We start from the raw sequence: 27,898 nt of genomic DNA on the forward strand, positions 1-27,898 counted from the left end.
ATTCCTGAGACAGATCCAGACAGACTTCCCCCACTGGATCCACCAGATATTGGTCAGATTTACCCAGTCCCAGCCAACATCCGACCTGTTTTAAGCAAGTACAGAGTGGAGGTGAGTTACTCATAATGTTTCCATTTCAAAATCTCAGCTCCTTTTATTTTCTTCATGAACTGTAACAGTAAGGGATGATGATTTTAAAATCCTGATAAACAGGAATCACATAAAAGTAGCATATGGATCCAAAAATATGGTAAGTTCAGGTCAAATTTATTCTCTGAGGCTGGGCATGTGACACAGCGCTTCCACATGAGGCCAGCAAAGGCCACATCTCAATCCTGGCCTGCCAGGATGGGACTGCACCCATGGCAGAGAGTGGCTGATGGACCTGTGCTCTGTGCAGCCCAGTCTGCAGGAGATGGAGAGCTTCCCCTTGCAGCTGACCTCCCTGAAGGTGAAGTTCATCATCAGCCACCTACCAGGTCTTTTCTGGGTCCCAAACTTCAGCCAAGTGATGTCACCTACCTGTCATAAAATGTTTGCAACTTCTCTAATGTCCTGTCTTGCACCATTTGGACCCAAAGTCCCCCTATGTTAGAAAACAGAGAAATAAAATAGCTTTTCCTGTCAGTGTAATGCCTGGAAGCTGCCCAGCCTCACTGCTCCCTGTCATTATTGCAGCCTTCACACCACCTACTTATTTGCCCCATTTACTGTGGCAAGTCAGGCCTTGCTGGTGTTTCCTGGTGGCCCTTTCCCAGAAATACTCATCTGGGAACCCAGAAACAGTTCTAGCTTTGCCTTCAAAGATCAAGATGATCTGATGAAAAGGAGAGGACTATTATTAGCTTTGCTATATCATTTAGTTAAGTTATTGTTTTCTGTACATAGGAAATAGTTTTTGTTAGTAGTATTCTTTTTTTACACCTGACATTGTGAGGTAAATAAGTCCATAAACTACTCTGCTGATGCTAAATGGACAACTTAAATCTTAACTTTAGGTGTTCCTCTAAGTGTTGTGCTATGGAGACCTTCCCACTGCTTCTGCAGTAGGATTGCCTTGTGCTGTTTGTACAGTTCCTATTCTACACTGCTGTGATATTCAGCCCAAGTAGCTCGAAGGCACCCAGCTTAGAAGCATCCTCGCTGTATGCTTCTTGTTTGGACAGCTGAGCAGAGCAGTCACCCTTGAGAGTGATTCCAACCTTAATTAGTTTAAATTATGTTTTGGAAGTGCACCTCTATCTCCTTTGGTCCTGGAGGGAGTCCATGACAACTCCACTCCTCAGCCTCATACCTTGGGCACCTTAAAATCAGGGAAATTGCATCTAGATCCAGACAGTTTAGTTGCTATGAGAACAGGTTTCTAGTTGGAGCGTTTGTAAATATATAGTGAACTCTGGAAGGTATCCAGCAAGGAAATAATACAGAATAAATAGAACACAAGTATTTTTGTTAAGATACTGTAAGCTATCTCTCACACTGGTGGAAATGGCCATGGAGCCATTATAACTACATAAGTGTGCCCCAGTATTAACCAGGAACCTCTGGCAACAAGAGCAGGATGTCACCAATCCTCGCTCCCCTCCAGTGCTCCTTGCTACTCTCTGAGTCACAAGTCCTCAGTCCTGCCAGCATTCAAGCTGTCCACAAAGCCTTCTGTGCTCCGTTTGCGTTCCAGTCTTCATTTCAGGTTCATGAGACCCATGGCTTCTCTCACCAACCATAATGTAACCATCTCTTGCTGCCCCACCCCTCTCTTCAAGGTATCCGTCCTCATCTCTCATCCTCCCCCCCCACCCCCAAAAGAAGTTCTGTATAAAGCAGCAGTTGTATGTTATTAATTGCTTTAACTTCCACCATAACCCTGTTGGTTATTGGGTACCAGTTTTAAATTGTTTGTTTTTTTCCCTGCATTCCCAAAGGGATACAATGTGATGGGATCTCAGCAGTGGCTTCTCCCAGACTGAGGTGTCTCTGCAGGCTGCTGATGTTTCTCTCTCTGCTCACAACAGGTCCTGTTCTGGGGTGTCCGAGAGCTGAAGAAAGTCCAGCTCCTCTCTGTAGATCGCCCCCAGGTTCTCATTGAATGTGCAGGGAAAGGAGTAAAATCCTCTGTCATCCAGAGCTACAAGAAAAATCCCAATTTCAGTGGCCTTGCAGACTGGTTTGAAGTGGTGCGTACAGCATGCTGCTCCTTGCCTGTGCATTCTCTGGTTAGGTGTTAATTACTAATTTCCTTCCTTTCCTGCAAATAATTTCCTCTGTGTCTTGATTAAATGCTAAGGGACTTCAGCTCTGATGCATAAGCTACTGATTTGAAAATGCTTTAAAAGACACACTACAACTGTATGATAAAAGAATTTGAAGTTCCTCATCTTATGTCTCAAGTAGCCAAGAAAATATGTTGCAATCAAATTTCTACTGATAGGCTCTAACTTGTGGGCAGACAGCAGGGATATTTTTAGTACTTTTTTCCTCCTCCTTTCCCATTTTGCAGGGTAGTGCTAAGCTTCCTTTGTTTTCTTTCAAATCTTTCAATTTTCCTTTGTGTGTTATCGGGTTATTTCTGGCTCGTGAGCTCTGAACCTTTTCATACTGTAACACTTGTTGTTATGGACTGGAAATTTAATGATCACCAGTTGACTGGATTATAAGAGCTGGTACTCTAAGATCAGCATCAGAAAGAAAAAATCTGTTTGATTTGCTCTAGTTGCTAGCATCAGAGAAGTTTATTTGTAAGACAAATGTTTATCAAAACACTAACCTGAATACTGAAGTATGGTTGCTACAGTATTTTTAGCTTCCTTTCTATGTCACACAACTAAAGAGCTGTGTTCCCGTTTGTCATTCATCCTATAAGGCACCCAGGGTCCACATCTCATGGTTTGGCAAACTGAGGGTCGATAGCCTTCAACAAAGCAGCAGTGGCATCAGTACTCACAACTTCCAACCCAGTGTTCATTCCTTCTGAACATTCCTGATTCTTCCAGGTTTTTCTAACAACAAATGCTTGTATATGACAGTGTGGGACTCAGCTCAGTAGCAGAGTCTATATTGTCCACTCTGTATTCTTAAGGATGAGGCTTTCCAGATTTTGCAGAATACTGTGGACAGAACTATATTGCCTATGCTGTATGCATGTTGCATTTTGAGTATGTCAGTAATGCTGCTCTGTCCTCCTCCACTAGGAGCTGCCTGAAAATGAACTCCTGCACCCGCCACTAAGCATCTGCGTGGTCGACTGGAGAGCATTTGGGAGGAGTACTCTTGTTGGAACGCACACCATCAATTGCCTTAAGCAATTTCTGTGTAAGACCCAGTTGGGTCCTCAAGCTACACTGAACAGACAAGATATTGTAGAAATTGAGAAAGGTAAATATCCAATCCTGACCCCAAATAAAATGACAAAGGACCTGCTCAGAGGCTTGACACTAAGCACATACTTGGAAGATATTCTTTATTGTGTTGAGTGTAGAATCAAACCCTTAATTATATGATCATTTGATGACCACCAAATCACAGAATCATTTGGTTGAAAAAGACCTTTAAGATAATTGAGTCCAACTGTAACATAAATGTGTTGATAGCATTTCTGGCAAAATCTTACCTAACTTGCAAATTTTCAATTTCAGCTTCAGCTGAGCCCGCACAGCCTGCTGAGTTATCCCGAGAAGAACCATTTTTAGCTGATCACATCTACGCCGAGGTAAAGCAGGGTAGATGTACAGTGGTAGAGCCAGACCCACATGTCACAACACTTCCTGCCCCCACACCAGAACACTCTGCCTCTGAATCAGAGAAAGAGAGAAAACAGAAGGTGGGTACAGCTGAAGTTGCCAGCTAACTTTCTGTTGCAGTCTTGTAGACTTTAGCCCTTCTTTATAAAATGGTAATCTCTTACTTAACTCAGGATTAGAGATTCTGGGTACTGATGTTAACATCCACAATATCTTGCTGGCCCTTGAGAGGACTAATGAACAATGCTGCTTTGACCCCACATAATTTCATTATTTCCATTAATAGATACTGGTTTTTTTTCCTTTTGTTCTGGATGGCTACCACATAGACAAGTGCTACTGGAGTAGTAGGATTTTTGCTTTTCTGGCCTTGTATGATCTACTTCCTTGCCAAACTCTCACTGTGATTAACTGTTTCTGTGGTCATGGCATTTAGGCAGGGATGTTTCATCCCTGCTTGTGTCAAATGCAGTACAAATGTGGAGCAGAAAGTCTGTTTCCAGAAAATCGTGTGGCCAAAGTATAAAGCTCAAGTCAGTCTGTGGGTAGAAGCAAATAGGGAAATACAGGAAAACAAGGCAATTCTGGTCAGCATGGTGTTTCAGTACATGCTATAGATTGTGCATATTATTTTTTGTTCAGTTGCAGATGCTCTCCCTTTCTCTGTAGTTTCTCACATCAAAATCACTCTTTTGTTAACAACAGTAAAAGCAGAGGACACAGGACTGAGTTTCATTTCAGAAACTGTTTCTGCTGCTGCATAAAGTGTGTTTCTTTAACCTTTGATGTTTCCAACATCCTTCATAATTAGGAGGTCAAAGAAACTGCAGGGATGCCTTGTTCCCTAGGTATAAACACCAGACTGGATCTTCCACCTGTTACAGTACAAATTTAATGTATAACAGCAGAGTACAGTAAGAAATTATTCCTAGAGGGAAACCTGTAATTTAACTGTGTCATATTAATTATCATTCCCACCTTTCTATGGTTTTTTTGGCCTCCCCAGGTAAATTGACAATGCTTCGTAAGGGTGTAGGATGAAACACTCTATTTAACAAAGGCCAATCCTTCTTAGGCAAGAATTAAGCCAAGTAAGATTTGCCACATGAGCAGGTGATCTTCAGAATCAGATTTTAGCTTTTTCTAAGAAGAGAACAACTGAACTGCAGCAACAGCTGGGACTCTTTCTTCTTCCAAAAGACAATAATAATGGAAGTTCTTAAAATACTTGCAGACTTAAGTGGGAGAAAACAATTTATATCTGAATGTTTACATTCCTTAAAGCATCCTTAACTATTTCTCTCTGTAGATCTGTCTGTTGTATGGATTGCTTCTGTGGCATGTCTCAAGTGTTCAAAGTTTTGGCACTATCAGGTGCTAACATACAGATAACTTTAATAATATAATGATCGTGATGAGGTCTCTTGAAATAGATGCTAATTAATATTGCATTTTACTTAGCTCTTGGAGGTTGACATTTTCTTCATATACATCTGTTCCAGCTTGACATCATAAGTCAGGTGATCAGTTTTAATCAGTTCTAGAGTTCAAGAGTGTTTTCCCCATGCTTTGGTAGGATCTGAAAAAGTCCACTCGACGATCAACAAAAAGGAGAAAAAGGACAATTGCAGATGAGTCAGCTGAAAATGTTATTGACTGGTGGTCAAAATACTATGCTTCTGTGCTCAAAATGCAAAAGGTAAGTTAGCCAGCATGCCCAAAACTCTCATGGATGTGCATTGTTGTAAAAGTAGATTTACTGCTGAATGGTTCCTTTTTGATATTACATTCATAATGAGGAGTTTGTCCATCATCTTTTTATTTTGAAAGGCAAAAGGATTATTTTCCAGCGAGGGAAAACCTGAAGACAGTAAGTAAATTATTTGCATTTTTCGATTATTTTGTGCTACTAATACTTTGCTTCTCTACTCTTTTACTGTCAGCAATTGATGTCTGATAACAGAGTTCTGCCAGTATAAGAGGTTCTTTCCTCTACAGCTGATCAGATAGGTTAGGCAGGTTAAACTTCACAGGCAGTACTGGGTTTCCTGTCATTCAACTCTCTTGCACAAAGATTTGTAAAGCCAAAGTCCTAAATGACAGAAGGTAAAGATTATCCTAATCTTAGGTGCATTTGTAACAGGTCCAGCAAAAGAAGCTTCTCTCAGTTTTGAATCTAGTCCAGGATCAGTGATGTAGGAACAGATTCTGTCAGGAGACTCCATAGTCATGTGTGTTACTTCCATAGCTGGAAAGCTTTGTGTCTAACTCAGGTTTAAGAGGAAAATATTTTGCACAACTCTCTAAAGGAATTGGCCAGAAATAAGCTGTGTGTGTTTGTATGTGTATGTATATATGTCCCCATACGTGCATAGTCCATGATTCAACAGGTCCCCCCACAAATGGAGCTTTAGAAGATTTTTTTACAAATGTGACTGCTTGAGCAGACTGGGAAAGGAGAGTAAATGCTTACTCTTTACACAGAGCTGCTATTCAGAATGAAACTGTAGTTTCTTCCCATGCCAGGGCTGACTGCACTTCATCAGGGATTGAGGTGATTTCTGTTTTGAAGGAGATGTTGAGATTGCTGTGGATGGAGGACACGGTCTAAATGTCAGATGGTATCATTTGGGAAATAGCAGCTGATGGTGCTTCAGATATTGTCAGGGCTGCTGAGAGAAGAGGTGGAGATCAGTTTCTGAGTGGAACACACTTGTCCACATGGAAGAAATATCTAGATAGAAAACATTCTACAAAGGTGTGATGTTCACTTACAATTAGATATTTACTGGATATTGTGTCATCCACCCACATGCTACTCAGGCAGTTGCGGTTGTGGCATATTGTTTTTGACTGATGACTTCAGACCTTGTAAATTCTCTTCTGGTAGTTTTTGTTACATATTTTAACCTACACTGATATATACATATATATATATTTCAAAATATTTAGTGATATTAAACACACAAACTATTTTAAAAAGGAAGGTGAACTCAAAATCCAAATAACTGAAGAGTTGAACCATGTCAGTGCCAGTTTTGAGGGCTCACCCTTTATTTGTTGGGAAGCCCCCTCTCAGTGTTCAGTCTCTGGCTTGAGGCTGGCCAGATACCTCCTCTCATTTCTTGTATTTCTGAGCTTTCCCAGGGTGAGATATGCACTATTTTGAGATGCCTTTGAACAGAGAAGGACTTGGATCTCCTGATATCTGAAGTACCAGACAGCCTAAATAGCAGCTTCCAGTTTTAAATAAGCCATAAATTTTATGTGAAAGCTGTTAAAATCTGTTAGTTTATATCTGGGAGGACTCAGAAAGGAAGAAAAAGGGCATTATGGGAGATGGCCAGCAGGGTAGGAGGGATATAGAACACCATCACACTTGGTCCACCGACAGAGAGGATAGAATCCACCTCATTGCTTGGGAGGAGTAGTGGGAAAAGAGAGAAACTTGTGCTTGACACTAGAAGAATGAGTGGAGAAAGAGTGAGGAGGAATCTTCAAAACATATTTTTATCCTTATCTAAAACATTCGATGTGCTTTTCTCACTAAAACCTATATGATGTCATGAAACCTCTGCAGATAAGCAGACTTCTGACCACATTGCACTGATCATAGAAGAGGAGCCAGACAAAAAGAAGAAGGATAAGACATTGAAAAGGATACAGAAAGAAACTCCAAACCTAGCAACTCTGCAGGTAAGGGAGAAGTAAGGTGGAGGGGTCAGGCTGTTATTCACTGTCTCCCAAAAGCTTGACATCAGCAGCTAAGGTTAGCAGTACGCTCCTTACATTTATTTCAGACACTTTGAAATGAATAAAACACACAAAATGATAGTGACAATGCACATCAGCACATCTGACCCAGAGGAAACCAGGGTCTTGTAGGGTGGATGTGGTTCGCTTGGACCTTCAATTTACCAGTATAGGCCCACCCAGAGATACTTAAGGGAAAATTCAGTTTTGTTGTTTGCTTGTAAAACACTGAATTTGGAAATTTCAGATTTCATATTGAAAATTTCAGATTTCATATTGAAAATATTACAGCCTATTAAGAATGACATAAAAAGAGTCTGGAAAGCATTGCTGCAATTGCTAGTGCATCCTCCCTGGTGAGGAGGTAAATATTCAGCTCAAATTAGATTTGGTTGGATAACGATAGAAGGAATTCAAAGAGAACTATATGGGTTATGCAGAATGACTGGAGGGGTGAGGAGATTTGAAAAGATCAGGAGTGCTTGGATTAGATTGTAGCTGAATAAAGGGGAATTTGAAACTGCTGCTTCCAGTTTTTAAGAGATAGCACAAGTCTAGGCCCTTCTATTTCACACTGAGTAAACTTCATAAATTGCAGAGGGAGAGTGTTGAAAGGAAAAAAATGTCCTTTTAAAAGTGATTTGGTGTTTTTACCTATCCAAAAGCTCTGTCCCCACAGCATTTTATTAATGCCTGCTTTGCTGACACTAATAATTTTGCATGTTCTGACACATTAACATAACAGAAAGGGTCAGTACATCAAAGGCACATTGCAGAGAGGAAGCAGAAGGAAAGAGCAGCAAATCCACTCTGTTTTTCACCCACATCACTGCTTATAAATGTTCATTCTGGCCCTTCTGGAGCCACTGCCACCTGCTGCATTCATGTGCTATTCCAGTAGCTGGGAAGTAATTTGATTAAGGACAAAACTGCTCCTGTTTTAAGTGGGGAATTAACTTTTTTCATCAAGGACTTTTGCAAAACCTTGGTTTTATTATGATCTGTATTTTGAGTCAAAATGGATTTCTAGTCATCCTGTAATAAAAAAGTTGCTATAAAGATATTCACTGCACCACAAAAAATATGCATTCTCCTATTTTCAAAGATTTATGATGGAGATTTGGAGAGTGAATTTAATAACTTTGAGGACTGGGTGAAAACTTTCCAACTCTTCAGAGGAAAATCTAATGACGAAGTTCATGCTGACTCTGAAGACAGAATAATAGGAAAATTTAAGGTGAGCTTTAATGTTGATTAAATGGGTAAGAATTTAGAGACTTTATGTTTCCATGCATATTTCAGGTATACCAAAGATGAAGGAAAAAGACATTGACAGTCTGTTGTAAATAGAATTATCTTTTATTGGATCTAGAGTCATATTTTTCCTTTCTCATTATCTGACAGATGAAAGCAGCATCCAGCACCAGATGTTCACTGCTCTTTTGAAACAAGGAATTACAAAAACTTTTAAATCACAGAAAGGAAAGAAGAGATGTATTAGGTAGTTCAGATTCTGCTAGTGCAACTTTATTACTGCACTATCAGTTTCAGCACCTTATATGTAATTTTCTGTTATTTAAATGAAGCCCCTTACAACTACTCCAGTTCGAAACAATTGCACAGCATGATCCAGGGCCCCATTAGGCAATCTGAAATTGTAGTTCAAAGCGTGAATAATGTTAGTATGATTTCAAGCACTTTGAAGTTTAGAGGACCTGATTAAACTCATTGATACATCAATTAGTTTGCAATGCAAATTTCTGTTCAAATGACTTGCTACTTGCTTTCAGGCAGTATGAACATGAGTCAATATTGACTTATATGAGCAGTAGTGGCTGCAAAAGTACAGCTGGAACCCAGTCACAGTGCTGTGAAACTAACTCAGTGCAATCATCAATTTGCAAATATAGAGTTAAGGGCAAAATATTATTTTTAGAATATTAATACTAAGAAAACTAGATTTAGAACACTTGCAGGTGTTAGTCCTTTAAATAATAAAACAGAGAGCTAAGAGCATGGCAGTACTTCTTGCAATCATCTAGACTGTGATGATAGTACCATGTTACAGGGCAAAGACATTTTAAAAGATGATGTTTAGTGCACTGAAGCCTGTGTTTCCTTGGAGTGGTACCATAAAATGTGTTGTGTATATGTAGGAGCTGCAACACAGGCTGCATGAATGATGTTTTGTTTGTGTTCAGAGGGTTGGTTTTGTGTTGTACTTGGTCTCTTTTCGAGGGAGATAAAAGAGAGTGTATTACCAGGGCTCCTTCTGCATATACCCAAGTCCTGAGGATGGCAGCTTGTTGGACAGTGTGCAGCCCCGCATCCTGCAAGGGATACCACCAAACCACTCCGTCAAAGTCCTCATCAGGGTTTATATTGTGGCAGTAAGTAGACAGATGCTCTTTTAACCTTGAAATAAGTTGGATGTCTTTTCAACTCAGTTTGTCTCCAGTGTCTTTGCAGTGAAGCTTCTGAAAATCCTCATCTGTGTGGTAGAATTTTTTTGGTCATATTTCAGACAATGTTTCTTGTCATAGATTTAGAAGAACATTTAGAGTAGAAAATATTACATATTCTTCATGATAAATCACAAGACTGGAGAATCACTTTACATGTTCAAACTGAAATGGCTGGAGACAACTAATATAGCATGGACAACCTGTTCCAGCCACATTATGCAAATGCAGCGTTTTAATTAGTAGAGTTGTTTCCAAATGACACACATTTAAAAGAAAACCTTCTCAGTAAGGGGGAAATCTGAGCATATTTTTTGAGGGCTATGAATTACATGCAATCAAAGTGATAAATGTTGTGAATAAGTTATGGGGCGGAGAAAGAAGTAGAAATGCAATAGGTAAGATGATGAGAGAGTGTGATGTGGGAAGTGAAAGGGGTAGAAGGAGATGGTATTTCAGAGAAACCGGAGAGTTGCAGGTGATCTAAGAAGGGAAGAATGAGATGTAAAGAGACATTGACAAACAAAACAGAAGAGAAGAATAGAAAGAGATTGTTTTATTTCCTGTATTAAAAGACTTCCAAGCCATCTCCTAAACACAGTCTGAGGAGCTGTTTTGCGCTGTTCAAGGATCTGGACCAATGTTTTTGGGAAAACTTTCTTGAATCCTACAGGCACTTGTACAACCACCTTCTTCCTTAGCGTTGCCTCTCCTGCTCATGTATTTTTCCATTTATTTAGTGGTGGGACAGCACTTACATCTGTTCCGCTTTCTCAAACTCTCTTCTCCTCCAGCTCATCTTTTCCAAGTAGCCTGCAAAGCTAAATGCCAAATTTTGTATTACACGAACCTGCACTTCCAGAACACCCAGAGCTGGGTAGGAAACACATGGTCCCATGTCGTGACCATGCTGCATTTAAGCAAACTTGTTGAGGACACAATCTTTCTTCCTAACAGGCGTTTAACCTCAGCCCAGCCGATCCAGATGGCAAGTCAGATCCCTACATTGTGCTGAGACTGGGCAAGACAGAAATCAAAGACAGGGAAAACTACATCCCCAAGCAGCTAAACCCAGTATTTGGAAGGTCAGTGATGGCTTATTTTCTTATTCAGGGGTGATTTCTGGTTTATCACTTGCCACCACTATTGCTGTTACTGTTACAAAGTGTTTGTTATATGCTGATATCTGCCTGTTTGGATGTTTTGTCATTCTACTGGTTAAAATGTTGAGAATTGATGTCATCTTGTACGATTATAAAGTATTTCATTTTCATACCAATCAAAACAAGTCACAGAATGCAATCTGTGAGAGATTTTGCAAAATGATGCATGAGAGGAAATGAGGCAACAAACGATCTTGTCTGTGCAAATTAATTAATTTGTTAAGATTTAAGTAAAATAAATATCAGCAAAGTGGGATTTCACAGTCTTTGTTGCTATTTTGGGCTGAATAGAGTGCCAAGTAAACCTCATCATTTTAAGACTAGGACAAAAAAAGCTAGTTTTTTAAACCCACGCTGTCTTCTGAATGGGGGAGCCAGGGGCAAGCTGTCACTAAACATCATCATTGTGTTATCGGTGCTTTATACTTATTTATATTGTTAATGCTAATAGCTGTGATTTTTTTGCCAGTAAGTTTCCCTGTTTTAAGAAGACTGAAAATATTTTGAATTCAGATGCTGTTATTCTGCAAGAACGTTAAGATAGAGAAACTATACTGTGATGCACTGAAAGCCCACCAGGTTGGGGTCCTGTTGCAAAAGCAGAGAATTAAAGTGTGTAGAAAAGACAGGAATGAAGTGATCTCTCCATAGCATGCTATCTCAGTTTCTGTGAGTTAAGCTCTTCCTTAGTAGGTGTTGCAATTGAACTATCATTATGATAAACCATAAAGTCATTATACATGCATACAGATGGAATGGGAAATGGCCACTGTTTGTGGTAAACAAGATTAGGAATAGTCTGTTCATTTGGACAGTCCTTGCTGCTGATGCCAGTGGCAACACTGGGGTGTCTGGACCAGCAAGTCCTTCACAGCAGCAGCATCAGTCATGGTAATCACCTTTCGCCATCCCAAAAGCCCTGGTCAGCCTGGCACCACCAACCTCCAGCAATCCCAGACTGCTCTCAAGCCTCTCTATTCTCCAGAAACTGCTGTGCTGTTGCTACAAAATTTACTTTGGCCACTTTGAGAAAAAGGACAAAACTCATTCTTCAGAAGACAAAGCTCAGTTTCACCTGGGCTTTGAAGAAATCTGGAAGCAGTATTGTGCTGATGAAGGTGTCCTGTCTTCCACTAATTTGTCGAATCCCTTTTAAAATAACTTTTATAGTTTCTGCTTCCCTAAACATTTCAACGACAATGATTCCTATGCCTGAAAAATGCACTGAGTGAAAAGGGAGTTCTGATCTTTGCTTTTTCAAATCTTGTTTTAAAGCTTTTGCCTGATTGTTCTGCTGGGTGCTCTGATCTCCCTATATTCGTATTTAATCTGGAGCTTTTGGAAGAAAACAGAAAAGACTCTTATGTCCCTTTTGAGGGTTCTGAAAGGCATGTGAGAACTCTGACACATACAGCTTCTTTAGCCTTGTAATTCCTATACTTCCACTTCTATTGAATTCAGGATAAATCATTGCAGCTGACCAGCTCTGTCCCATTGCTCTGTCCATTGTAGGTAAGAACAATCCTGTACAGGGGGTGGTAGAGAAGCAGGAGGAAGGAAATACTGCACTGCATGTTACCAGTCTGGTCAGATATTTCATCAAAACAAAAAATACTCCCCCAAAACCCCCTACTACTTATTAGAAGAGACACTGTCCACATGTTGTTTGCACAGTACTAATGAACTTAGTCTTTTAGGCTTCAAAACTGATTTGACTGCACTTAGTTCTCATTTTTTGGTGCAGATCATTTGAAATCCAAGCTACATTCCCTAAGGATTCCTTGCTCACAGTCCTGATCTACGACCATGACTTTGTGGGAACAGATGATCTCATTGGAGAGACTAAAATTGATTTGGAAAATCGTTTCTACAGCAGGCATCGAGCTACCTGTGGCTTACAAAGTCAATATGAAATGTAAGTATCTCTTCAGACAGCAACAGAGGGCAGCACACAGAGAATGACTTGACTTGAAGGAGAAATTCCAAATGTGGCTAAATATTACGCTTTCTCCAGCATGAAAGTGTCACAGGAGGTATTTTAATTAAATTTCACCAAAGAGCTTAGCAGTGGCTTTGAATAGCTGCCAGCCGCAGAAGGAAGTGGGTGTTTTAAAATTACCACCACTGTTTGTTCACCAAGTATTTTAGATAGTAAACAGCTTATGGATAATATACCTGCTTGCTAAACTGCCTTTGAACAGGCATAAAGGGCAAATGGAAAATAATCTGTCAGAGAAGTTATGACAAAGTTTTACTCTGCTCTCCATCACTGAGCTGCAACTGGAATGATGGCAGCAAGGGGTGGAGTGATGGCAGCAAGGGGTGGCGCTGGGGGGAACGGGAGCAGAGCAGGGCTGCTGGCAGGGTGGTGGTGCTGAGCTCCTGGTCCCTCAGGGCTGCACTCCCAAGGATGCACAAAGATGCACAGAAAGTCACATGCAGAGAAAGTCAAACTAAAATAACTCCATTGCCCTGGGATTGGACACTAACCTGGAGATGAGAGTTGTATTTCTTCTCCTACGATTGTTTTGCTAGTTTATCAGCAAACAAGGGATTGATAAAGAGAAAAAGCAATCCAGGAGCACAGACCAAACCCCAAGAGTTCCCTTCCCAGCTCAGTCTCCAGTATGAGGTGTTTCTTTATGTCCTTGTTCCAGGTCCCAAGATAATCCCAGTTTCTCCTCTGCATGTGGGAGCAGCAGAATGCTTCTTCCTTAATTAGCATCCTGGAGGTAGAAGATGTAGCCATGAATCCTTTTGGTAGAACAGGGAATTAGCTCTGGTCCTTCTCCTGGGAAAATGCTGATGCCTGGGCCACTTTACCCAAGCTGCGGGTAAAGCTGTGTCAAGTTCTATGTTTTAAGGTAAAAAAGTGATCAGCTTCAGGACCTTGGCAGGCAGAGGGAGTGTCTCAAGTAAGAAGTAGTCCTGTATATTTCAAAGGAAATGTTTGGCTGAGCAGATGTCAGTGACCTCGACATGAAGGAAGTCCTGACTTGCCAGTGATGTTTCCTGAAGGAAAACCTCGCCCATTTCTCTCCCCTCTCTGTTCCCTCCTTGCAGAGAAGGGTACAACGCATGGCGAGATGCAACCAAGCCAAGTGAGATCCTCACTAAATTGTGTAAAGACTACAGAATATGTGGACCCTTCATGCGGCCAGGGGAGATAGAAGTAGGAACAAAAGTCTTCAAGGGACAGACAGTCTTCACAGAAGATGAGAACGGTAATGAAGTAGTTCATAATTTTAAACTGCATTGTAGCAGTACCAAGAGACTACCCAGCTGGAGACCTGTTGTACAATGTACACTAAAGTCAGATTACTGGAACCTGTGTTTGCTTTGAAATACTCATAACTGTGGTAATGAAGGCTGTGTCTTTATTAGCTATTACAGTACTTTAACTGCAGAGAATCTGTAGGCTGAGAAAGTTAATGCTGATGACCTGACATCCCCATGGTAGGTGTTGAGGGATACAGTGGATTAGCTCCTGTCTGATCCCATGGATGGGGAGCCCAGGATTGGTTGGAGTGCAGCAGACCCTCTTGGAACATGTTTTTTTGGCTTAGTTTCTTCTGAAAGAAGTGCAACTTGCATGCACTGAGACCTTTCCACACAGCAAACCAAAGCATGGGAAGTCAGGGGGACTGTTTTCAAAAATGCATTCCTTATCTAAATTAAAACACTAGTGTGGACAGACCTAGGCAGAAAGAAGAAGGAAGGAGGGAAATACAGATATGAAGTGGTTCCTGAGGGTCAGGAGCTGGTCAGGACAAGACACGTTCTTTGACTTCAGCCCTCTTTTCTTAAGGTGTGATTACAGCTTTCAATTTTTGTTTTGCTCTTGCCATCACAAAGCAAAATGAGATGTAGATATAACCCCTAGGGCCTATTTACTCTCAGGTCCATCAAAATCCAAGTCTCCTTGTCTTTCATGAACCATAAAAAAGCCTCACATTTGCAATTTTCTGTAAAAAGAATAGTTGACAAGTTCTTTTCTGTCTTCCTGTTAGAAACTGCTGCTGTAATGGTGAAATGATATTCTGTGTTTCATAGATAAACTGCTGCCTAAATGCTAATTTTATAGTTACCCTGGTGGGTACCCTTATTTACAAGAATTAAATACATTTCAAGACCTTTCTTTACTTAGCTGGGATAAATAAAATCTTCCTTTTAACTCAAGCAGATTTTTAATTACCATCTTTAATAATTAAAGGAACATATTACCAAGGAGTTCAACATTGTAATTCAGCTTTCTGTTTTTTTTGTTTTACTCTTTTCTATAGAGAAGCCAGTTGAATCATACGAACATCTCTCCTTAAAGGTTTTACGCGCTTGGGAAGAAATCCCTGGAGCTGGATACAAACTGGTCCCAGAGCATATTGAGACTCGGCCTCTCTACCACAAGGATAAGCCAGGCATGGAACAGGTAGAGCAGCTTAGAGATGGTGGTGATGGTAGACCCAGGTGTAGTTTTCCTTTTCTCCAGTTACTGGGGTTTCTGTTTGTATCTGCAAACTCATAGAGACAGCATCCAAATGTTGAACCATACATAAAACTTCGTACAGCATCAACCTGGAAATTGTCACACGCATATGAATACAGCCAGTTACCTAAATACACAGTAATCATGTAAGATGTGACTGCATATTTTAATTCTTTTAAATGCTTTAGCTAGTTAACACAAGCTGTTGTGCTTGTATCTAGTTCTCTTTTTCCTTTCACCATGTACTATTTTGATATGGAATTTTACCTTGAAGTTGCCAATGTTTATGGTCAATTCCGACTTCAGCAGATTCCTGCAAGATTGACAGAATATGTGTAAGAAAAAATATATTGTATCATAAGTTTATAGATGAAATCATAGTTATGAGATAAATGTAACTGAGCTGGTTGGTGCTCATAGACAAAGTGGTTGTTTTCAATGTCAGAACTACATTTGAAGTCTCTCTAAAATATGATTACAGAGTTGTTTTTTTCCCAAGGGTCGTGTACAGATGTGGGTCGACATGTTTCCTCAAGATATGCCTCTGCCAGGACCCCCAGTGGACATTTCACCAAGAAAACCCAAAGGGTAATAGTCTGTGCTTTCCTCCCAGCACAGTGGCATAAGTCTTCAAAGACTGATTCCTTCTGAAGTGTCTGGAAAGAACTATAAAGAGATCTATCACAGGACACTTCTGTCATACTGAGAAAAGTTTTCCTGGGTTCACATGACTTCAAGTCAAAAGAGAGCATCCACTTCCGTCTCTTCTATTAAAAAACTCAAAGAACTGTGATTTTAGCATCAAGGGATAGAACACGCCTCCTTTAGAAAGATCATTTTTTCATATAGAGATTGCAGGTGGATAGAGCCAAGAGCCCCTTAGTAGTTCTCATGTTGTCATCCACTTGTTGAGCTGAAAGAATTACATCTGGTTTCACTACCTCTTACAGCTAGATAACGTACTTGACCCTGGTTGAGATCTTTAATCTTCTGCAATAGTATTACAGTTATTGGATTTCCAGCATTTGGTTCAAAGATAAGATCAAGAAACACATAAAGCAGCAACAGACATAAGAGGTACATTAGTGTCCTGTTTGCTGGGTTAAACCACGACAATTAGGAATAACTGTCTCTCAAATTTCAGATTTGTACTTATGCTGCTTTATATTCAACATTACATGTAGCTCTTCAAGCTAGTTTAATGTTTGTAAATGAAACACAGAACAGACCAATAAAGTTTTCAGCCCATCCTGCATCAGCTTTTTTCCTGAGAATTCTAGATCTGAAGCAGCATCAGGCACTATTCCTTTACTATTTATGTTTGAACAAGAAACAATGTAATAAAAACTTGTTTCTTCTCCCTTCCTTTTACAAAAGGCAAGATTTGACAAAAATAAGAAGTTACTTTCTTCAGACCAGAACTTTCTGTAAAGCTCCTTAACAACAAGCATTTTCCAAGTCAAAAAGATTTAAAACTAATCATACTCGCAAAACCAAAATGTTGCTGTCTTTGTAGTCTACATAAGCAAAGGAAAAATATTGTCAAAAAGTTAATGGTGAGAAAGAAAGTAAACATACAAACACAAGTTACACACTTTGCTAAGAAATGCATATTTGCTGCAGCAAAACAGGCTCCAGTCTCCACAAAGTTTCAAAGGCTTTGTGGAAACATTTTTTGTTGATGATTTTCAACTGAACAAGGATCTGATAGTGCACTGCAGACGAATGTCTCCTTGGCTACTGCAGAGGCTTGGTTTTGATGGTTGACATCTCCTTGAGAGCCCCATGACTGGTAACTTCTGGGGCAAACTGTTTCACACCTGAGATAGAGGCTATTTCCAAGATAACACATCGTATACTGATGTTCGAAAAATCATATACTGGTGTTCTTAAACATACTATTTTTTAAAATGTTGCAGTTCATACAATGTCTCAAGGCATACCATACCCAAACTTTCGAATATCAATTTTATGTCACCTGCAACATCTGTATTTCAGTTCAAGCTTCTAGAGCTCTGGACAGCCACCAAAAATATCTGTATATAGGGAGTAGAAAGGATGAGAAAGCTTTAATTCCTTTTACTGTTGCTTTTAAAGATGATTGCACTTGCTTAAATGAAAAATATCTCTAGACAGTGCTTCTCTTCCCTGTTAATGCATTGGATTGCACCAAATACAATGTTTTTAGGCATTTCTTCTGAAGAGCACCTCCCAGGGAGCTCTGGTTTTTATTAGCAAGCTTCTCACTGTTTTGAAGACTGCTTTGATGATGTTGTTCAGATCAACTTTGCCTTGTTTCACTTGCAGCATTTTTGTGAAAAGAATTGAAAAGGAACAGGCACATAAAAAGCAAGGAATTTTCCATCCCTCCACAGCTGGCAGTGACCCCGCTGTCATCCAGCTTGATCCAAGAGACAAGAGGAGCCACCATCCCCACTCTATCACCAGACTCTTATAAACAGAAGGGGCCTGAGGCTGATGCTATTTTAAGAGTTTTGCACAGATACAACATTTCTCACTTTACAAAAGCATGATTTGATAGATTTACATCAGTGTCGGACCAGAGCTTCAGTATACACAGGCATATTAAAAAATGCTTTAGAAGACCATTTGCTGGTGTCATATAAGCTATGCAAATTCCTTTTTCTATTCTTTTTCAGCTATGAACTGAGGGTGATAATCTGGAATACAGAGGATGTAATTCTAGAAGATGAAAATATCTTTACAGGGCAAAAATCAAGTGATATCTATGTAAAAGGGTAAGTTATTCAGGACTTGTCTTCAAAAGGGCAAATAATAATTCATTTGAAGATCAGCCAAAAAAATTATGTTGTGAGAATATCTGAGGAGCTATTTCTGTGACCTTGGCACTTTGCTCTAAATGCTGTCCAAATTACTTATCTATGTTGGATACTTCTGCTTTCCCCTCCCTCCCCTTCTTAAAATTGAGTATCTGTAAGAGAACACTTTCAGTGCTATTTTATAGTCCTTACTTTCCCCTCAGGCAGAGATGACAGAAGAGACCGAGCCCATAGTTTAGCAAGCAGAGATCAAACACAGAATTTGAAGTATTAGGACTTACACAGATGCAGAGAGGTATAAAATAATCAGATAAAAAGGAATTATGACCACATTAGAAACAAGAAAGCAGATGTATTCCAGGCTATTTGCATAGGAAATATTTTTTAGCCTCATGTGGGGAGTGTGTGTTGGTGAATGACCATGGCCATGCTGGGGAGAACATTGCTTGGGCACTTTCTCCCCTCCATCTCCTTCCTGCTGCAGACAAAATGCCTAACACAGCTTCAGAGATGTTACTGCGATAATCAGTAAGCGGGAAGGATTTCACATAAACTAAATGAAAATAGAGCAAAAGAGGAACTTGACCCTCAAATCAGCTCTTTCCTCAGATTGTAGCAAGTTACTTCCTAAAATTACTTGCCCATTTTGGAGTACTGCTTTGCACTTTCTGCTTCTGAGCAGGACTTGAGTGCAGGTACCAGATAGGGTTGGGTAGAAACTATGGCAAGTGGCAGTAGGAAGTATTGGAAATACCAAGTGAGAGACTGGTCTTAGATTTCTTGCTGTGTTTCCATGACTAGAAAGTGAGATTAACATGCCGGCATAAATTGTGTCATTGTGGAGTCCTGGAGAAATCTGAATTTGTAGAGCACTAGGCATAGAATGTTGCAGCCAGTGACCAGATGCAAAGAGCTGGAACTGGGAGCACTGGGACTGACAGAGCAGTGAAGGGAGGATGTTTTCCACTTTGCAGGTTCTGAAAATCACCTGAACATAATACGAAATCCAATGTAAGCATAAGGACAGAGCAGTCTGGTAGTAGCTCTTAATGCTTTCTAGGGTATGTCTACATGCATTTTACCAGGGAAACTTGCATTAGCTCTGACCAAGCTTTGTGAGGCACCAGGAGTGGTATGACTCCTTTGGAGCAGGCAATATTAGCCCAGGTGAAGAAGGCACTAACACAACCACATGGCCCCCCACGTGCTGCAAGTGCAGTTATTGCATAAAAAGGCTGAGCAAACCTCCCTGTGCAGTTCCCTGAGATGAGCTACTTTGAAATCACTGCTTTTCACACAGATACATCTAAATGAAGACACAAATCTCATTATGCTCAGATAGTGCATGTGACACTGAATCCATCACCAGGCATGGGTTTGCACTGGGGTCAGTGCCGTGCTTGGGATTGTTACTCGTTTTCTCAATTTTTTTAATTTTTTTTTTAAATAATGGGAAAGGCAAATCTTTGGATGTAGCACAAAAATTCTAATCTTTACTCAGGCTGTGATAAATCATCTTCAGAACTTAAACATACCTAGCAGGATTATTACCTCAGTGGATCTATTCAGAAGAGAAGATTATGTTTAGGAAAGCATTGCTCTTTTGTAACTTAACTTTGCACATCAGATGTTGTGCACACTGTAGCGAAACCAAGAGGAAGTCACAAGATAAGACAGGGAGACTTCTCCAGACATATTTATGGCATATTTACACCCCCCAAACCACAACTGCAAATGGTTTAGATTCTAATACTGAGCACTTTAATCAGTCCCGGGATATCGACAGAGAATTTATTAGTGTAGCACAACATGAATACAGGGTGAGTAGTAGAGGATAAATGGCTGATGCTGTCTTTGCCTGTCCCAAAGAAGACAGATGTCTTGGTCCATAGTAAATGGCCAAATGGCATATTGGGGTCTGATCAAAATTAAAATCACGTTCTCACCCTCAGCTTTTGACCATCACTGGCCATTGCTGCAGCCTGTGCCAGGGCTGGGAGGTGGCCGAGATCACCGATCCAGGACTGTCACTCCGTGTCATAGCCCAGAATGTGGGATACCAATTACCACATACTGCTTGGGGAGGAATTAGTAAATGATCATGCCTGTAACTGAATAACAACAAACTCAACTCCAGCTCCCGTGGTGACAGTAATGTATTTCATTATGTGCTTGCCATAGGTGGATAAAGGGCTTGGAAGAGGACAAGCAGGAGACAGATGTACATTACAACTCCTTGACAGGAGAGGGCAACTTCAACTGGCGCTTTGTGTTCCCATTCCACTATCTCCCAGCAGAGAAACAAATGGTGGTTAGTAAAAGAGAAAACATATTTTCCTTGGAAAAGACAGAGCGCAAAATACCTGCTGAGCTGGTGCTTCAGGTGTGGGACTTTGAAAGACTCTCTTCAGATGATTTCTTGGGTGAGTATGCAATGGACCTACCCGAACTTCACCTGAGGTCTCACCAGACCTGTATTTTATAGAGGTATGTACAAAGAGATGGTTGAACCCCAACTTTTGCTTGTCTTTCTCTGAGGCACCACATTGTGAACTTACACATTTGTTGGAGAGGGAATAGTTAGAAACTCCAATGAGATGTTGCAAAGGCAATATAAATGAATGGCTGATGGTACAGAGAGAGCCCCAGCTCTGAAGCTTGGGCCCAAGCTCCTGCATTGCTCCATGTAACTTCACCTGGAAGCTGCTGTTTGAATTCCTTTGTGCCTGTCTGGTCTGAGTGTTATCACTTTGCTTCTCCCTCCAGGCACTCTTGAACTGAACCTGAATGGGTTCCCTCGAGCAGCAAAGACAGCCAAGAGCTGTGACCTAGGCATGGTTGTGGCAGCAAGCGAAGACAACAAGATCTCCATATTTCAGCAGAAGCGCATCAGAGGCTGGTGGCCTTTCATCAAGGCTGGGGAGCTCACGGTAGGCAGCTCACTGCAGATGAACAGCTTTTCAGAGCTTTGCAGAGATCCTGAGACCGACACATGCTAATTTGGATACAGCATCTGAAGAACAACCACCACCATAGGGCTCCTCCAAATGCTCCAGTGGTCCCCATATACTTGGTTCAGATAATCCCAGGCAACCAGAACACTTTGTAATTTATTTTTTTTTTCCTTTCTTCCACTGTTCGTCCCCCAGCACATCGGATGGGGAGAGTGGAAAATCAGGTGTTTCCAGCCAGCTTTATGTCAGCTGAGGAAATCCTGGGAAGAATCTCACCTGTTTATTTATTTCTTTTCTGTTTATTTCTCACTTCAACCAGGGTGAAGGACCTGATTTTGAAGTCTACCATTATTGTCCTTGCTAGTGACACATCTCTAGTAGAAAGTGCACAGTCCCCTCTTCCTGTTCAAGTCTGCTTAGTAAGGTGCTTTTTTGTTTGTTTTAGTGGCAGGATTCAATTGTTATAAAGGAATGCAAAGGACAATGACAGCTCCCCAAAACCTCTACATTACTTGTTATGTTAGAAGTATCCTCCTAAGAAGAATATAAATGCTGCCACACAAATTTTCATTTAACTGAAACCTCTATCATAACAGGGCTTGCAGCAGTATGTAAATCTCACTCAGCATGTACCTAGCCATTTATGCCAGGGTTTTCTGTTGCAGCTTCTCTTCATAATGTTGTAGTGTTTCCTGTGTATAACCTGGAGCTACACTGAAATTCTCAGTGTTTAACACAGCTTCTTCATTTTCCTTCACCAGCTCACACAGCTCTGCTTTGTGCTTGTTTCCTGCTATGTCAGCTAGCTAAGAAAAATGTGTGGTGATGTCCTACTATGGCCACAGAGCACCTTGGGAGCTTGAACTCAAACCTGGGCATCCCTGCAGCCCAGTTCTGGCATTAGCATCATTGGAGTCTTTTTAGGTGCATCCAGATCGCTGTGGGGACATAGCGAGCTACCAGCTACCTTCCTGTCGTATAGCCCTCTACAAATTCACCTGCTTTGGCCCTTTTTTAGGGGATCTCCCTCCCCTTCTAGACTTTCAGTGACTCTTCAAGGGTTTTTCTAAACCTCCCTCTTCCTTCCTGTTTCTGTTCCTCCCAGCAAGAAGAAAGTTTTAATAAAAAGTGCCATATTCATTGCTGCCTTCAGATTGAAAGTGATGATGTATATTCCATGGATTTTGTGAATGGATTCCACTCCCAAATTCCTTCTTTACCTCCATTTTCTCAGTTCTAGTACAACTGATTCTCTTTCTCCCTGTCCACTTTCATGTCTTGATTCCCTTTTCTTCCACTTTGATTCTTTTTATCTGCATCCTTCTTTCAGCCTGGTTCTGTGCTGACTCAGCCACTGGTGATGGATTGACAGTTTAGGTTTTTGATACCAAAAAAAGTATGGGGTAGGAAAATACCAAATACATGAAAAGCTATTTGTCTGGTTTTCATCCAACACGGATTTTATGAAGTTGATTTGATTTACCCATTCTTAATTGTTACTGGATTCTTTAAATCTTGGAGCTCTTAATTTTTTCTCTTTGGCCTCATTAAATTATACTGGCGATAGTACTGAAGAACAGACCTGGATGAACAGGGAAAAGGGAGAGCTTCTCTGTCACCTAACTTATGCAGAATTATCATCAGATTTGTTGCTGTAAGTGCGAGGGGAAAACAAAGATTTAACCAATATTTAGGAAGCTCTAACTTCCATATCAGAAGTTAACAGTTGGTACAGAGTCCAAATAACTCAAAATACATGTTTTTACTGCAAGGTGTAGCAGGCATAATCTTTTATAAGTGCTAATGTTTTATTGGTCACTCAACACACTTTAGTGGCTTGTCACAGTGAAAACAAGTGATAAAGCAGCAGTTAGATTCCCTTGTGACTTTTCAGAATCCTAGACATGATCAGTAAGTTGGTTCTGAACAAAGTTGTCCTTCTGTCACAGCTCTAAGTACCATCTTCTGGCCATCCATGAAGAAAATTGACAGAATCCATGTGCTGACCCCCTGTTCTTTTAGCTTGAACAGAGCTCTAGGACTGTGTGATGTTTTCTGCACTAAGATTTAATTTCTAGCCATCTTCCTTCTATAAGCTGAGACCCCACAGCTCAGCTGCTCCAGCACTTGAGACTGGATGAGTCTTCCCCTGTTGGTGGACCCTTGTCCACGCCAGCAGCACAACTTCCAGCTCTGCTGTTCAGCTTTGCTGGGATGAGTGATACAAAGGAGACAGGTCTGCTCAGATCAATTATGTTATAATTTAGGAAGCAGAAAAGATGGGTCTGGAAGGAAACATACTACTTCTCTTTCGTCATGGTCCTTGAGAATAAGTCGGGAATTTGGTACTTGGGTTTTCCTTTGTACTTTCTCTTTATCTGCGAAGACTTTATCTTATTTTCATTAATTAATTTCTTTCACCCTCAGCTGGTTCCATAATTTCTCCACAAGATGAATCCTGCTGTGTTTTAATTTATAATAACCCAGGACTAGATGCTTACATATGATGTCTCTGATCCAGGGCAAGGTGGAAGCTGAGTTTCACTTAGTCACAGCAGAAGAAGCTGAGAAGAATCCAGTAGGCAAAGCCCGAAAGGAGCCCGAGCCCTTGGAGAAACCCAAGTGAGTAGGAGCATATGCATTAAACAAGCTGGGGCAGGGGCATTCAGATGGAAATGGGAAAGAGCAGCTCTCCTTGCTCTCCTCCTGGCTTTTCTCCTCTTTCCTGCTGTAACTTTGAGCAAGCCATTTGGCCAACTTGTGCATCACTGGGCTCCCTCATGATGGGGCTGGCTGCCAGCACTCGTAGCTGGCAGCACTTTCCAGGTCAGCCGAAATGCCTTCCTCTGGAAGCCCAATGTATTGCATTGCTGCACATTTGTCCTCAGCTAGAGTTCACACGCAGGCTCATTCCACAGCTGAGCTGGCACATGATAATCCCTGAAACCACTGTATAATTTATGCATACACCCAGCACCTCTGTTTGATCTCCTATAAAAATCAGAGGGATGATACTTATTACAGTAAGAGAATAACTACAAGCTATTAATGTTTAAGTGCTTTAAAATTACTGTAAGAAATATTTTCCATGTCTGTTTGTTTTTTAATCTGCCCATTAGGAGTCTTAGTATTAGAAAAAAAGAACTATCTGCACACATTTGAAGGTGTCTTAGTTGGTACATATCAGTGGAAAACTGACCTCTGCATACATCAAGTTTGCATTGCATCAGGGAACATTTTACCTTTCAGTATTTAACACATGAAAATAATGTTATCAGCTGAGATTTTTGCAGTCAGAAAAAACATATTATTATTTTGGCTCAAGCACTTCTTTCTGCTAAAGTAATAAGCTACAAAAAAAAAGAAAAAAGAAAAAGAAATAAATAAATTGATGTTATAATTCCTGCTACTAAAGCTTCTAAAAATCAATTCCTAATCTTAATGGTAATCATTGTACATTCTGTTTAATTTTGTTGGTTTGAGATATATCTCAGGATAAACATCAAAAAGGGGAAAACAGCAGAAATCTAGAATTCCAAATACTGCTACAAAGGGTATAAATTTAGCCTGAAAATTAAAGGTATCAGAAATGTGTTGAAAATTTGCCTTGGAATGACTTTAATCAGTCATTTCACCCAACATCTTTACCTAAAGGCAGGATGAGTTATGCCTGACAAACATCTGTCTGCGAGATTCCCAGTAGTGGAAAATAAAGCACTGTCTTGCAGAGAAGACTGGGATAGCTCTGAGATATGTGTGGTGGGAAGCAAAGGCACTCTCATTTTCCTCTCACTTTTTCAGGCCCAGGCCACGCAACCCCAGGTAGCCGGGGGCTCCAGGCCTCTCTGTCTTATCACCTCAAGGGCATTTTATCCACAAATGTGTGGTTAGGCCCAAAGGTTGTCACTAGTCTGGTGGCCCCTTCTCTGCTGCACAGCCACCCTGGAGGTGTTTTGACTCAGAAGCCACAAAACCAGAGTCTTCCTCCAGATCTTGCCCTAAGTAACTAGAGAGGCTCCACATCTAGGTTTTTATGATGAAATACACAGCATACACACGGCTTAGTTCAGTTCTACTCTTAACCGAGATGCATGCCTCAATTAAATTAAAATTAGGGTAGGGCCAATCTCATTTGACATCACCCATCTCAGAAACAAGCAGGCTCCTTTTGTACCTGCTTATGTACAGCTATGTACATACCTCTGGGGAGTCACCGCATTTTCCTAACACACATCTCTTAAGATGGGATCTGGGGAAAGAGGTGATGTCCTCCAGAAGGTAGGTCCTCCTCTCCATGTGCAGACAGCCCATGACTGACCAGGCTGGGCACCTAAGTTTCAAAGTTGAGCAAAATAAATCCGAGGGTTACTAAAACAGTATCAGCATGTGTATAGTAAATACTATTTTAGCTAGATGCTCACTTACTGGAAAGAAAATAAACTAATAGCTGAAGACATTGCATGCCTCAGTTCCCTAAAGCTGGTATTAAAGTTTACCAGCTCAGTGCCCCCGAGTGATGGAAATCTCTTCAGAAAAAAGTGTATCTTGAGGAGCTCTGTGGCAGGAGCTCCGTATCTCTGTGCCAGTACTACAGGTTCACTTTTTTTTTTTGCCAATCATGTAGACTCACACAGAGAAGCAGAGATATTTTCAGATTGTTTAGCATAATTAAGTTTTTAAATTAAGAAACAAAATAATTTCAAAACCAAAATTACCATCTAGGAGCTACTAAACACTAGCAGACTCTTTCATGTACCAGAGCAAAGGTGGACAAATATTAAATGTCTAGGACCTAAAGAGAAACATGCAAATGAGAAAGAAGGTGCAGTGAGTGTGACTTCCTGCTGGCCAAAGCACTATGAGGTTGTCCATCTCTTCATCTCTGCTGATCAAGAGAGGATGCTTTTCTGGATGCACTCTATTATAATAAATATGCTGCTATAACTGTTACTGACTTCTATTGCCTACATTGCAAAGAAAACAAATTAAATGAGCAACAGTCTGGCTTTTTCCTCTGTCTTTAAAGGTTATGAAAAGCCCTTTAGTTGTTAAAGCATGTAGACCAATGATTTTTTTACTCAACTCTGTGATTCAGTAAGTTTTACTCTTTAAAGTATCTATTTTTTTAATAATTCCTTTAAACACTGAGGGCTTATTTGTTGATTTATTTCCAAGTCATTTCCACTTCAATATGAAACACAGTCCTTAATTAAAAGATATTCAGTTGGCCTTTTAGATTTACAGACTTTCTGTCACATTGGCATTCCCTTCCACATGCTGAATGCTGAATTCTCCAGGTGCCTAAGACATTGCTTAAATTCCTTAAACAACTTTCTGGAATGAAACACTGCCCTTGCTTTTTGTGACCTTCAGTCTTAATTTCATTCTCCGTACTGCTGCACCATCTGCACAATTACAGTGATATTGGATATGAAAGGCAACCTGCACCCAAGTTTGCTGGTGGTGTTGCTCCACACCACTGTACTCATCAGGTCATCCCATCATACAAAGCTGACAGATGTTGCCTCAGCTCATCGCAGGGCTAGGGCTGTTGAAGTCAGAGACATAGGGACCTCTAACACAGGAGAGGTTATGCCAATGTTTCTCCTGAGGAGAACATTGTTTTCCTCTCTGTATACAGCCAGCTTTGCTGTACAGTGTGAAGAAACTCTGGGCTATGGAGCAGGATACAACACGGGTCGACATTTGGAAAACAATTAGGATTGTAGAGTGCGGATATTCTCCACCAGAGAAGGTGGCTCTTGTTTACGCACCCAAGCAACTACCTAGATTTTGGGTTTCATCTCATCTCCTTTTTTTCAGGAGGCCTGTTTTAAATTTCCCTCTGAAAATATGCCACTTTGGGCCATATGCCAGGCCTGAGCTGGCTCTGGCTGTTATGACATCAAGAGTATCACTGAGCAATCAGATTTTTTGTAGTGGCTCATTACTCCTCTTGCAATGCTAAATTCCTTGCAATTATTACAAAGCTTCTGTACTCAATGTCAAGATGTCTGCATTTCTTTAGGATTTATCATGATCTTGTCTGTGCTTTTGAACCCCATATCTTGCTTTAAATTGGAGTAGTTATGAAGTGAACTGGAATCTCATTCTGAGTGGTGTGGGGAGCTTGGGCTTGGGGATGGATGGAAAAAGAGTAACCTAATAGTATGTGAAAATCATAGAGTTCCCTCTAAATTCTTTAGTGGTGTCATGGTTTAAAGGTCCTCAAATATATGTTTTGCAGTGGGGTAGTTTTGGAAATAGGTGGATCTGCCTTTACAAAAGTTTTAATCCTTTTTTTTCCTTCCCCTATAGCCGTCCAGACACATCCTTCTCTTGGTTCGTAAATCCTTTGAAGTGTTTGTATCACCTGATCTGGAGAAATTACAAGAAGTACATCATCATCGGCATAATTCTGCTTATTCTCATTGTCTTCCTGGTGCTCTTTATCTACACAATGCCAGGTGCAATCAGTGAGAGGATAGTTGTAGGATGAGCGTAGGTTATGGCTCTCATTGTAACCAATCATATAGAAACACTTC

General features: G+C 40.6%; 1 protein-coding gene across 1 annotated transcript; it reads left to right on the forward strand.

Annotated features, from left to right (window-relative positions):
* On the forward strand, positions 1 to 27,898 carry LOC104536703 (fer-1-like protein 6; the record flags this gene model as incomplete). Its single annotated transcript, XM_010179406.1, has 19 exons — positions 1 to 111; positions 2,013 to 2,174; positions 3,189 to 3,372; positions 3,633 to 3,817; positions 5,314 to 5,436; positions 5,568 to 5,607; positions 7,318 to 7,433; positions 8,596 to 8,727; positions 9,755 to 9,880; positions 10,910 to 11,037; positions 12,860 to 13,030; positions 14,179 to 14,339; positions 15,399 to 15,541; positions 16,098 to 16,186; positions 18,259 to 18,357; positions 20,581 to 20,822; positions 21,166 to 21,329; positions 23,875 to 23,975; positions 27,672 to 27,898. Coding segments are annotated over 19 exons (2,658 nt in total), but the record flags the coding sequence as incomplete, so codon positions are not given.

This window comes from Mesitornis unicolor, unplaced genomic scaffold, assembly GCF_000695765.1.
Source record: "Mesitornis unicolor isolate BGI_N332 unplaced genomic scaffold, ASM69576v1 scaffold2602, whole genome shotgun sequence".
In the NCBI taxonomy this organism is placed as follows: domain Eukaryota; kingdom Metazoa; phylum Chordata; class Aves; order Mesitornithiformes; family Mesitornithidae; genus Mesitornis; species Mesitornis unicolor.